The sequence below is a fragment of the Hylobates moloch genome, unplaced genomic scaffold (assembly GCF_009828535.3).
Source record: "Hylobates moloch isolate HMO894 unplaced genomic scaffold, HMol_V3 SCAFFOLD_11, whole genome shotgun sequence".
In the NCBI taxonomy this organism is placed as follows: domain Eukaryota; kingdom Metazoa; phylum Chordata; class Mammalia; order Primates; family Hylobatidae; genus Hylobates; species Hylobates moloch.
Window position 1 is genome coordinate 68,612,628 of NW_026652286.1, and position 13,716 is coordinate 68,626,343.

General features: G+C 38.2%; 1 protein-coding gene across 1 annotated transcript in view; it reads right to left on the reverse strand.

The window, feature by feature from the left end:
- MAML2 (mastermind like transcriptional coactivator 2) overlaps positions 1-13,716 on the reverse strand; it is a 367,344-nt gene that overhangs the window by 7,526 nt on the left and 346,102 nt on the right. Inside the window, exons 3-4 of the mRNA XM_032167210.2 lie at positions 7,376-7,579; positions 1,337-1,448 (exon numbers count right to left, since the gene is read on the reverse strand). Of these exons, the coding sequence (XP_032023101.1) occupies positions 1,337-1,448; positions 7,376-7,579 (316 nt within the window). The remainder of the gene's footprint in view (positions 1-1,336; positions 1,449-7,375; positions 7,580-13,716) is intronic.

Genomic DNA, 13,716 nt, shown 5'->3' on the forward strand with positions numbered 1-13,716 from the left:
ACAGTAGTCATCACAGTAACATGCTGTGTAGGTTTGTAGCCTAGAAGCAATCAGCTATATCATATAGCCTAGGTGTGTAGTGAGCTAGACCATCTAGGTTTGTATAAGTACACTCTATGATGTTTGCACAATGAAATTACCTAACAATGCAATTCTCAGAACATACTCCCATCATTAAGCAACACATGGCTGGAAACCGCATCTTATCTTTCAGCCTCCTTGAGACAATCAACTAGAGAATCCTGTTTTTGCTCTGAGGCGAAGTAATCTTAGAGAGTAGAAAACATACATCCCATTCCTAACGTTATTTGTTGTTTTTAGAGACAGTGTCTCAATATCTTGCCCAGGCTGGCCTCGAACTTTTGGGCTCAAGCAATCCTCACACCTCAGCCTCCAGAATAGCTGGGACTACAGGCACGTGCTACCGAGCCTAGCTCCATTCTCAACTTTAGTTGAAAGAGACAACCTGTTGTATTTGAGGGGGTTTAAATAAGTCAGGACAACATATTTAAAAGTACACTTAACGGTACCAGGAAGTATTTATAAAATAGGGGTGTTCACAGCCTTTCTTTCTTTAGAGAATCTTCTTTATGGCTTCCTGGACAGATGAAGGTAACAGGTAAGGCAGAGAGAACTTAGGAAACCCAAGAGTGTAAGATTAACTTACATCAGAAAGTGCAGAGCGTTTTAGACAGTTTTGGGCAGAAGTGTATTGAATAAATGCTGAATAGGAGAAGGCAGAGCAATATAGGCTGGGTTTGGGAAAGGTCCTTTTGGAGTTTTATGAGCGGGAGGAGAGAGAATTTGGGGGACTTTTGTACTTACCATTTATTTTATACTGAGAGAGCTATTAAGAAGATTTGCTTTGTGATTTAAATGGAGTTCACCTTTGGTGTTTTTGAGAGACTTCGTGAAAACTTAACCTGCTTTTCAAGTATTCCTTGGTGGCAGGACCATTTGTCTTTGAAGGGGAAACCTTGGAGATGGGCTTATCTAAGAGGGAGAAATGTCTGCTTACCTTCTACTACCTGGGTTAAGGTATACCTTTGGAAGGAGAATGATTGAACCTAACAGAAAAATATTTAGCTCTTTTGAATTCTCAGAGGTAGTCCAGAGAGTGGTGAAATATGTGAGTACAGTGCAAGACTAAGCAAAAACTGATGAAAGGACCAAAAAATATTTAAGTGTAGTCTTGGCATGAAAGTCAAATGGGAGTTAGAAATTCTAAGAAAGATATTATAATTATAATCATATGTGATTTACAGGGATTATTGAAAATTGAAGTTTTTTTTTCCTTTCACAGCTATAATTTTTATTAATTTTTAAGAACACTTACCAGAATACTGAGCAGCTGGTTGCATATTGCCCACATTTCTTCTTTGGTCTTTATAATCTGGAGGTGGCCTTGACAAATGTCGGTTTATCGGATCTTGTGGAGCAATTTTCTCCTTGAGAAAAGACATGAAAACATATTACGTTGCATCATTCCCTTTTCACTTGTGAAAATGCACGTAAAATTTTGTAAAATTTCAGAAAAGTAATATAAGAACAATTTTGCAATCATGGGTTACAAATCATGACCTTATTTTGTAGTCTTAATTCAGAGACAAATCTTTTCAATTTCAATAAACTTCCTGTATGGAAGTATAATTTCTACTTCTCCATAACACTCAACATGTGTTTTGGTTCTAGTAATTACTCTTATTTTCTTTATTTTGCAATTCATTTTCAATGAGAACTAAATTTCTGTGATTTTTCAAGATGCTAATTTCTAATTTTGTCTAAAAACAGACACAAACAAGGTCACTGTGCAACCTCCAAAACACCAAACACCTCCCTCTCTTGTTAAATGAGTGATAGCTACTTCTTTATTCAATTAGAATAGCATACCTGATATGCTTTGGCAGGTACCTATATATAATTCTGGTCCCACACAGTGGGGAAAGCATAGGAGGTAGGGTTTTCAGATAAAATACAGAACATGTGGGTATTCTGTATTCTTATTTGTTTTCGTTTGTTTGTTTGTTTGTTTGTTTGAGACGGAGTCTTGCTCTGTCACCCAGACTGGAGTGCAGTGGCACGATCTCGGCTCAGTGCAACCTCTGCCTCCCGGGTTCAAGCAATTCTCCTCCTCCTGGACCCCTGGGATACAGGTGCCCGCCATCATGCCCAGCTAATTTTTGTATTTTTTTTTAATAGAGATGGGCTTTTACCATGTTGGCCAGGCTGGTCTCAAACTTCTGACCTCATGATCCACCCACCTCAGCCTCCCAGAGTACTGGGATTACAGGCATGAACCACCGCGCCCAGCCCTGTATTCTTATTTGTTAAATCTGATGACTCTAGGTAGGAGGAGATGTCAGGAGATAACCAACAGGTACCGATATAGGCACTACATGAATTTTATCTCTTTTTTACCTCCTCATAAACAATTCTTAAAGGTAGGTATGATTATTTCCACCTAAAAAAAATAAGAAAATTGAAGCCTTATTAGGCTAAGTAACTTGCTCAAGATCACACAGTGGTAGAACTGAGACCAAATCCTGAGTCCAAAACTCAGGCTCTTTCCTGACACACAATACAAGGCCCCTTGCTACTCTGTTTCTCTAAAAGCACAGGTTTGCTGTCCTCCCTTCATTTCTTCCTTTTGGAATCAGCCTTTTGATCTTTAGAATAGGTGAGTTTGGAAGCCAAGAGAAAAAAAATAGAGACATTCTTTTAATATGTCAATATCCTTAGTCAAAGACCACTAGGAACTCAGCTGTTGGCTTTATTACTTGTTGCAGCAAGGGAGAACGAACATCATGAGGGGTCACAGGGTATCTCAGTAGGAGAATGTTAGAAAGAATCTGTCCTGAGATTTGGACTTTGAGTGATTTCGGAAGAGTCTAAGGAAATGGGGCTTTGTTCTAGATTGGAAGCTGTCACAAAGTAAAGTCAATTCTAACTGAATGAAGAAGTAGCTATCACTCATTTAATAAGGGAGGGGGGTATTTGGTGTTTTGGAGGTTGCACAGTGACCTTGTTTGTGTCTGTTTTTAGACAAAATTATGAAGTGTTATCTTGTCTCATTTTATCATGGTCTCAGAGTAACCCTGTCTGAGGTTGACATTCTGTAGGATTGTTTATACCCAACAGAGAACAAAATGGCTTGGCTCTGAGTATCATATCAGCTTTGGGAATGAAGGGCTGCTTTTTATCTTGTTTGGTATGGATCAGGGAGTTTTTAGAATGACTTCACTGCAATTTTATATGCATCCCAAAGCAATCTCAATTTTCAAGATAAGAATAATCAGCATAGGTAGAGGGAGAACACTATAATTATAGAAAAGTCAACAAATAGAAAAGAAAACTTTGTAATAGATACATGGGTAAATTAGCTGGAAAATAAATGTGCACTGCCTAACTTAGAACTGACTTAAACCATGTGTTTCTCAGTTTACCATCAAATTCCAAACCTTCTTAGTAGAATAAGTCTACTATAAAGGAGAGGAAAAAGCCTTAAAACAACAACAAACCAAATTTAAATTCTTGTTGCTAAGAAAAAAGCTTGAAAGACACAGTTTTTTGCACATAAGTAATTCATATAAAACACAGTTTTGATGAGCTAAGTGTAAATGAATCAGAAACATATGGATTACATTTCTTTTAAACATGGGTTTACAAATTAAGGGAAAAAGTGGTTGGTGAAATGCTTTTTGGTTTTGCCCAAACCCTAAATGTTTAAGAAACAGCTTCAGATGTTCCATGAACCCAAATGTGGTGGTGTTCAACCAGCTCTGCTGTAAACTGTTGTGTGAGATGACAGTTTTGATTTTTATGCCAAGCATGGACTTTCTGAAATCCACTCTTTTCCGAAAGCATCTGTCATTCTTTCTTATGTAATTAGGTGTTTCTACTGCTTATACTGAAGATAGGATGTGTGTGTGTGTGTGTGTGTGTGTGTGTGTATGTATGTGTGAGAGTCAGAGAGAAAGAAAGAGAGAGAGAGAGACAGAGAAGAAGGTGCTTGACTTCCCATCATAGACTGTATTGTAAACCTGGATTTATTTTTATATATCTTCAATCTAATTATTGACTTTTTTTTTTTTTTTTGAGATGGAATCTCACTTTGTCATCCAGGCTGGAGTGCAATGGCACGATCTCAGCTCACTGCAACCTCTGCCTCCCAGGTTCAAGCGATTCTTCTGCCTCAGTCTCCCAAGTAGCTGAGATTACAGGTGATTTTGTATTTTATAGATGGGGTTTTCACCATGTTGGTAGGCTTGTCTCACCAGAGGGTTTTCATATATATATATATATATATATATATAATTTATATAATATTTATATTATATATCTATCATTTATATATCAATAAAAATATATATATATCTATATATATATCATTTATATATATATCATTTATATATATATATATTTATATATATATATATCCGGAAATTTAGGTTTCTTAAACTACTTGTTCACAAATGACTTAGATTAATAACCTTGCATATGGACATAACACAGAACTGCCATGTTGTTCTTTTGTGCTGAAGAGCAGCGAAGACTAGACTGCAATACTGAATAGAGATGGCTACATTTTGCAAAAGAATGACGTTCCTATTCTGTGCAAGTGTAAACATATAGGCCATTCCTGAGATTACTTTTATGCAATATGAAATTTAATTTGTGAACTAATATCTAATGATAACCCAATCTGTTGGACTTGAAAACCCATTATAGAAATCATCTGTTATAGTACATATCTGTTCTGCTTCAGTTTCTCCATCTGTAAAAATGTGAGATGTGGATAATTATAGGACCTCCCTCATATTTCTATTTAATTCTGTGAAAATCCAGCTTGGTGCCTGGCACACAGTAGGTACACAATGCGTGTTGGTAATTATGATGTCTGTTGTAATAAGTACTATTCATGTCTCTTCTTTGTGCTTCATTGTTAGGAGAATAATAGAGAATAAGGACAACAAACTTTCATGAGAAAACGTCTCAATTTAGGTGCCTATGTGGCCTTGCCAACTGACTGCAAATGACCACAAAGCATATGCTAATGTACAGTGGTATCAAAGACCACTTCTTCCTGGATATGCTAAAAAGCACAGACACCCTCAATGGTGTCCAAACAAAGAGAAATGTGAATGGTTTTTAAAAATCACAAAAACAGCAGCCTCATTCTCATTCATCTCACAGTTTATGCCACTGCCCTTTGCACCTGTCCTAGTGGTGACTCAACTGGGGCCCAGTGGGAGTTAGGCCAGTGCCAGGCCAGGACCCTCATGGAATGTATATGCTACCACTTCCTTGCCTTTTAACAAGAGCTGAAAATCAACCTCTGTGTGTTATAATTCATGAAATTAGTAGTATTGATGGTAGTGATGAAAGTATACCCAGTAAGTCAACCTTAGATTACACGTTTTTCTCTCTGCTGCCCTTGTTTCTAAGTTCTTTAGTTTATAAGGATAAAAATGGGAGGGGAAGGGAACAGGGGGAAGGACTGGAGTTTTCAAAACTATGATTTCTAGAAGAAACCAGTTGTGTCACTTTGTGATCCAGTCTGTGACTCCCTTAAACCTTATGGCAGTATTCAAGGTCATCTGTAATCTTATTTCTCAATATTCCTTATTTCAGGTCAAATAAATTTACTTCTCACTATTTCTTTTCACATGCCCTGAATACGAAACTTATTCCACTTGTAATTCCTTAAAAAAATGTGGTTGTTATACTGTTTACTTTTTATCAGGCATTAAATATTTCATAATGCAATCTCAAACTAACCAACAAATTCACACCCAGGCTGCACATTTTGGTGCTCCACCCTCCACCTACAATAGTGGACCCCACCTACTCTATCAGAATCCTACAGTCCTTCAAAATCAATGTCCAATTTTACTTCTTTGGGAGACTATCCTCAATCTTTTCAGGCTGGATTTAATCTTTCTCTTCATTATATTTTCTCTTACCTTTTATACTTTTTACTATAAAAAGTATACTTTTTTCCCTTTTTACTATAAAAAGTATACTTTTTTCCCTTACTTTTTATACTTTTTAGTATATTTTATACATTTACTATAATGCAAATCTGAATCTAGTACTTCTCCTTGTGTTAAATCCTTAAAATCTCTTCAGTTGCTTTTTAATGTAAATTCTGGCCTCTCAAGCCCTACCCTCCTGCCTCTTATCTCATCTTTACCCATCACTTCCCCATTCTCCTGCACACTCAATATCTTGGCAGGCATAATATGTGGTATCCTTTATTGCCCCTAGGTCTTTGAATATGCTGGTTGTTCTGGCTGAAATAACCCTCCTACTCTTCGTCTCATCTCTTACTCCACTTTCAGATATTCAGTAGATAGAAGGTTCTTTCTGAAATCATTTCTAGTAGTCACCAGAGTATAGCATTTAATCACATGCATTACAGTTGGCCAATTTATCTGACATATCCTCAGTGGGCTCAAGCCTTCTTTAGGGTGAAGAGAGGATTTGCCTTGCTTATGGCTCTACCCTCATTGCAAATTATTATTTACTGAATAATTATAGCACTTGTGATACCCTGCATTTCTGACTCTCACTACAAAGCTCCTTGAATATAAAATTATTTGATTTTGTTGTTATCTTTTCTGTATACCTTAGCTCTAATTCACCTGGAGATGCTTACTTTTTATTTCATTTGGCCAAATAGTTTGAAGGGAGGCAATGAAACCAGGGCTGGGCAGATAAATACTGAAGGAGGGTTAACGCATGGGGAGTGTGTGGGAAACAGAATCTTGTCTTTCTTAAAAAGTCAACTATTAGGTTGGTGCAAAAGTGATTGCGGTTTTTGCCATTAAAAGTAGTGGCAAAAATTGCAATGACTTTTGCATCAACCTAATATATACAGTGCAAATGGGAAATGTATTTTACATTTTCTTTTAAAAAATCCCCCATTGTGAGTTGCTTTATTTTGGAAGCCAAATCTTGGTTTTGAGGTTCCATGTTGGCTTTCAAAATTGCTTTTAAAACTCTTATCTCTAAAATCAGTTTGGATTTGAGTTGATTCAAGTTCAGTTTACTATTTCTGCCCCTTAAGCCTGGGGAACAACACTGGTTTCTTTTGCCTGATTCAAATGCCCATGTTGGTTGTTCTAGACATTCCTGGGCTGGGCAGGCCTGGTTAGCAGAGGTGCCATGCATTCCAAGTGTCCAGCAGCTGTTAAATCAAGTTTGTTTTTTTTTCTTCCTGCAGTACACTAAATGTATGGAATTATCCTCTCTTACAGTCAGGACACCTTTGTTGCTGTCACATAAGTAGGCACAGTAAATATAAATGGAAAAAAATAAACTTCCTCTGCTGGGTCAACAGGTTGGTTCAGTAGAAATTAAGAGAAAGTTTTACCGCATCAGCCAGCATCTGCTGCTGGAGGAGAAGTTGCTGTTTCTGCTCCATGATCTGCCTCTGTAGAGTCTGCTTCTTTCCCATCAATTGCTGATTCAACAGTGATTGCTGGGAGTTCATGTAACCACTTCCAGTGTTTGGATTTGAGCAGGGGTTAGGACTTGGACTGGGGCCTGTGTTCTGGCCTACCACAGAGTGTTGATCCTAAAGAAGAGAAAGGGGGAAGGAAAAGCTACTGTGAATTAAAAAAGGAAAAATGTAGCACAAAGATCATACACTCAGATTCCAAACATTTTTCATCTTATTAAAGATCAAACATGGTTAAATGGGTTGGAGATCAGAGAATCGCTTTTTAAATGTAGAAGAAATAATTGCATATCACAGCAACCAAAGCAACCGGGTTAATGACATTAGGGCACTGGAAAAGCTCCCATAGGACTCTGATTGTGGAACCTCCACATTCCAGAAGGTGTTTATGGAACCTCAAAGAAAACTACCATAAAAACATATGGCAAACCTCTCAATTTCTCAGGAATAAACATCATAATCTAACAAATCCTTCCTTTTCCCAAAGTTAGCATGTATCATTGCTGGTCCTGCAATGAAAGTCAAGTTTTAATTCACGTGTTTAAAAGTTGAAACTATTTTGGACAGAAGGCATTTTGCCTTACCCAGCTCTCTGTGACAGAAAGTCAGGAAGGCCTGTAAGTTTCTGTTTTATAAACTCAAACTTGGAAAGGACTTCACTTCTCCGGGACTTGTAAATTTTGTTCCGCAGTCAACAATTCAGGTATCTCGGTGCAAGAATCTCAGTAAAAGAATACCCGACACACTGACAATGAGAAAATATTGATTAAAAACTCAATTGTATATCAAATAATATTGGGTATTGGTGAACTGCCTTTCTAATTTGAGGTCTCTACCAATTTTTTGGCATTGACAGATCAGGACTCTGCAAGACAGTAAGCTAAACCCAGTTGAATATTCTCATTAATTCCCAATGATGTATTTAGGATTGAGCTCTACACTAGTACACTAGTAGGGTTATAAGAAGACTAGAAAATATGGTTATCACCTTAGAGAATTTATCACCCAAGTGAGGGAGAAATGCTTACATGAATAAATACAAGAAAATGTAAAATCAAATTTTAGATTTATATGATATAAATACTAAGTCAAAAATTGTTATACTTTGATCAGAATGATCTGGGAATCAGCTTATAAGGCAGATGCCCTGGCCTTGTCCCAGGGATTCTGAGGCTATGGATCAGGGTACCTCCTTAGGTCATTCTGATACTCATTGTTCCAGGGAATATGCTTTGGGAAACACTGAATACATGGGAACAAAAGAAATCCAACTCTGTCTCTCTCTCTCTCTTTTTTTAAGAGACAGAGTCTCACTCTATTACCCAGGCTGGAGTGCAGTGGCATAATCATGGCTCACTGTAGCTTCAACCTCCCAGGCTCAAGCAATCCTCCCACTTCAGCCTCCTAAAGTGCCTGGGACCACAGGCATGTGCCACCTGGCTAATTTTTAAATTTTTTTAAGAGACGGGGTGGCTAATTTTTAAATTATTTTTAGAGACGGGGTCTTACTATGTTGCCCAGGCTGGTCTCAAACGCAAGGGCTCAAGTGATCCTAGATCCTTGGCCTCCCACAGTGCTGGTATTACAGGCATGAAGCACCATGCCCAGCAAAAAAAAAAAATCCATCTGTCATTCACCAGCTAAACTGTATAAGGTTACAAGACATAAAAACATAAAGCAGGGAGTTGGGTGCGGTAGCTCATGCCTGTAATCCTAGCACTTTGGGAGGCCAAGGCAGGCGGATCACCTGAGGTCAGGAGTTTGAGACCAGCCTGGCCAACATGGTTAAACCCCGTCTCTACTAAAATATGAAAATTAGATGGGTGTGGTGGCACGTGCCTGTAATCCCAGTTACTTACTCAGGAGGCTGAGGCATGAGAATTACTTGAACCCAGGAGGCAGAGGTTGCAGTGACCCGAGATTGTGCCACTGCACTCCAGCCTGGGTGACAGAGCAAGACTCTGTCTCAAAACAAAAACAAACAAACAAAAAACCACAAAGCAACTCCCATGATACCACATGAGTAGAGGTGGTAGGTACACCGTTTGTGGAAATTCTCTTCTCTTTTATTTCTTTCTCTTTCTTAAACTATGTGCAAAGCTGAAATAAATAAATAAGTAAGTAAGCCACAAGCCGAAAGCCTTGACCTTGCTTTAGTAATCTCTGGGGCTACAGAGCTCACCAGCTGCCTCAAAAGCAAAGGGTTACAAAATAATCCTAAGGGTGACCATCCACTGAGGCTTATTATCAGCCAGTCACTGTGGTCAGTGCTTTATGTGATTTATCTCATTCACTCCTCCCAACAAAACAATGAGCAAGAACTTGTATTATTAACCCAACTTCGCAGATGAGAAATCTGAGCTCAGAGAGATCACATAGCTGTAAGTGGCCGAGGAGGATTTGAAGCCAGGTCTGTCTGACCCCACAACTCTAGTTCTCAATCAGTATACTTTACTGCCTGTCACCTGAGACAGGAAGCATTGAGAAGAAAGATTTTTGTACTTTAAACCTGGGCCAACCCATCAGTTCATGCAGCACTCTTCCCAGCGTTGAGCACCCTCAGGTCAGGAAGGTGGAAAGAAGTGTGTTGGAGAGAAGGACAGGGGAGTGAGGACAGGGTGGGGATATCCTCTTCACTAGTTAGTAAAAAATAATTACAGCCATCTCTGAGGTACATCCTTTGAGCAGCTTAAGGAAACCATCCTCTAATATATTTACACCCCTATGACAAGTCAGTTCTTTCAACTTTAAATCCATCATGAATTTTGGAGACTTCACCCACTGTGTTCTATAAGCCAGTGGGAATGTGGGCTTGGAGACAAGCACTTGAGGGTCATTGAGAGAATGGCAGATGAGGATCTGTGAGCTGAGTGTCTTGGAGGGCGAAAGGAGGAGGAAATACATGGAGCATTGGGGGCTGGGCCTTTTGGTGCACCCTGAGTAAGGACAGGGAAGCAGAGCCTGTGACAGGGGGAAAAAGGCAGGATTAGGGAAGCGTAAAGACAGCTGGAAGTGGTGGGGGAAGACCTCAAGGTGGGAGAGAATGTATTGGAGATGGTAGTTTGCTTTCTACTCTCCACTTGAACCAGAATAGAAAGAGTCTGCTCTTTTCTTTGATATAGTTTGGAGTTTTAGGTAAGACTTTGAAAAGAAGATTTTGTGTTTTTTTTTTTTTTTGGTTTATTTTTTTTTAAGTAGCTGACAAGCATAGGTAGAAAAATTCAAAACACTTTTCATCTTCTTTGCATTGCCATGCAATGGACAAGACCATAAGCTCTGGAGATAGGTCCACCTTGGTTCATACCCCAGTTCTGACACTTAGTTGTGTGATGTGGCAGAAGTTAATTCACCTCTCTAAGCCTCAGTTTTCTTATCTGTAAAAGGGAAATAATAACAGTATGGATGTCACAGATTCCCTACAAGAGTTAGGGGAGATAATTCAATATCTAGCACATAGTAAGCACTTACTAAACAATAGCTGCTCATAATTATTAAAGTTATTTCTACACATAGGAACAATAGTCTGTTTACGTTTGTTTTCATTGTGAAACAAAGGAGATAGAACTCACAGACTACAGAAAGCTGTTCTGTGTCAGTCTCTCAGAAATGTAGAGGTCTCAGTTATACTGCAGATTATGAGCCACCCACGGATTTGGGAAATTACCTTCATCCTCCTACTTGAAGATGCCGGAAGATGGGTGGGGTATCATTCTCTGATGGGCTGTCTTTAGGGGTATGCTTCTTTCTTCTCGGTTAGGGGCTCAGCTCAGGTCTGTTAGCTTTGCTCTTTGCTGTTCTGGTTTTTATTCTTTTAACATCCAATTATTTATGCATAGTGCAATCATGTACATTTACTAAGTACTGTGCCTTAGTTTCCTCATTTGCAACATAAAGGTAATACATTAATTACCTAAAATTTGACAAGATGAATTTTATAACAGTGCCAGGGACTTAGTAGAGATGTTTGATACACTTTAACTATTATTATTTTGTTATTTCTGTATTTTTAAATATTAAATGTTTTATATCCAATGAGCCTTGTGAAGGAGCTCACACTGTAAGTGTACCTGGACTACAGATGTGGTGTGTTTGACCCCCATCATGTTTGAAACACAAATTGCTCTTTTTGCTCTCCAATTGGCCACAGCAGCCTCTACTACTCCTTACTTTATTATACCCACCCATTTTCCTCACTTCTATCACTTGCCTGGTCCATGTAGGCCATTTGAGTTTAAGATCTCTGGCATACAGTTTATCTGGGAAGATAAGCTACACATAACACACACTCCACATATCCACTCACCCAAAGTTATGACAACAAAAAGCCATGCATAATCATTTCCATTAGGTGGTATGATACCTACTAATGTCTTAAGATTAAAACCCTGATCATGGCATACATTTACCTATGTAACAAACCTGCACATCCTGCACATGTACCCGGGAACTTAAAAGTTGAAGGAAAAATCGATCAATCAATCAATCTCAGATCACCTAATATCTAGTCACTCATGAATCTGTCAATCCATTAATGCATTTGACAAAGTGTACTGAATGTCTACTCTGTGCTAGGCAGTTTTTTGTTTTCTAGAGACCAAAATTTATTTAGAAATGGGGAAAATGAAGAGAAAGAAAAGAGGTAGACAGAGTGCTCAATGTTGGCAGAATTGATGAGCTCCAAAATAACTTCCAGAGAATTCTGGAAAACCACCCTTTTCTAAGATTTATAAAAGATCTGCATGCCAGGAAAAGGTAACTATGTCTCTTTCTCTCTCTAATCAAACAGATAGACTGTGCTAAATGTAGTTTATTTCCTTCACAGTACCAAAAGATACTTTAGGACCCTTTTCCCTAGGGTCCGAAGGATTTTCCAAATTTGAAACTAGTGCTTGGGTGAAGGGATGTGCCCTGGTATGGCGGAAAGAATAAGAGATAAACTCTTTCTTGTAATTTTGTGAAAGATTTTTAAATCTCGTAGTTTCTAACTCATGGGTTTTACCATGTACCTACTATACACGTTCTTTGAATTCATGATTGAAGTAATATTTCGCTGCTCTTGCATTTTTTTGCCCTTATGTTTGCTGTAAAACACAAAACACCTCCTTATATAAGCTTGCTGTCATTGCCAACATGTTGTGCAAACTTTAGTACATAAAATAGTTTGAAAGAAAAAGCTGCTTTGATGCATTGGCTTTGATTTTCATACTCAGCCTCACTGTTTGCCTTAAACTGAACCCATGTAGAACTTAATAGAAATCATCTGTTTTTTCCCCAACACACATTTTCTCCTGAAGGGCATATGAAGGCTGTGGTAAAAATCACACATTCTCAGCTGATAGATGAGAGTATATGTGTATGTGTGCATGCATGCTTGTGTATGATTGTGAAATAATTAGGCTATTTCCATCGATGTAGTCTTTCACACGATAGAAAATCAAGTTTTCTAGATAAACCGTGGTTAAAGACTGATTTGGCAGCAAGGAATAGTCAATGACTGGTTCAAATCATGAACTTGCATGATCTTTCATTTTACATGTTCCTTTTCTGTTTTTACCTACAAAATTATAGTGTTTGGTTCTAACCTATAAAATAGGTTTCACATCCAATCCTCCTGGGTTTTAAATCAATTATGAGTGCACAGTAATGTATATTTATTGTGCACTTCTAGATAGTTTTCCACGTTTGTGTGTGTGTGCATGCGCATTTGAGATTTTTGAAAGTCTTTTTATGGTATTAGTCCCTGAGATAGTGTAGCATGCCAGTGCTTAAGTATGGATAAAAATTCTTGGTCCTTGTTTTAACCCGGCACAGGACTGCCAGACCAACAAAAACATGTTTGTATTCTTTTTATAATGTTCAATCAATCAACCTGTCTTTAGAATTATTACCTTCACTGCACTCTTCTTCACTAATTCAACAAGTATTTATTAAGCATTGCATTCTTCTGGGCCTTGGGGATAAAGTGGTAAAAAGATACTAAAGGGACTTCTCATGAACCTAAAACAAACAACATTTTTATGAGTTTTAGAATCATAATCTCTTAGTGGGATACATCTTTTTCTCAAAATGCCATCCCAATCAAAAAGCATTTAAGATCTTCATTTTAATATTTCTCAGCTGTACACAAGTGGTCCCAAGCCCACTCTAAGGCCCACCGGTGAGCATCCTTTTTTTCTAAGGCTTTGGCCTTGTCATTAGAAATTCACTGCTCTGTCCCTAACCACTGCTAGTATTTAGTCATCCTATCTCTGCTC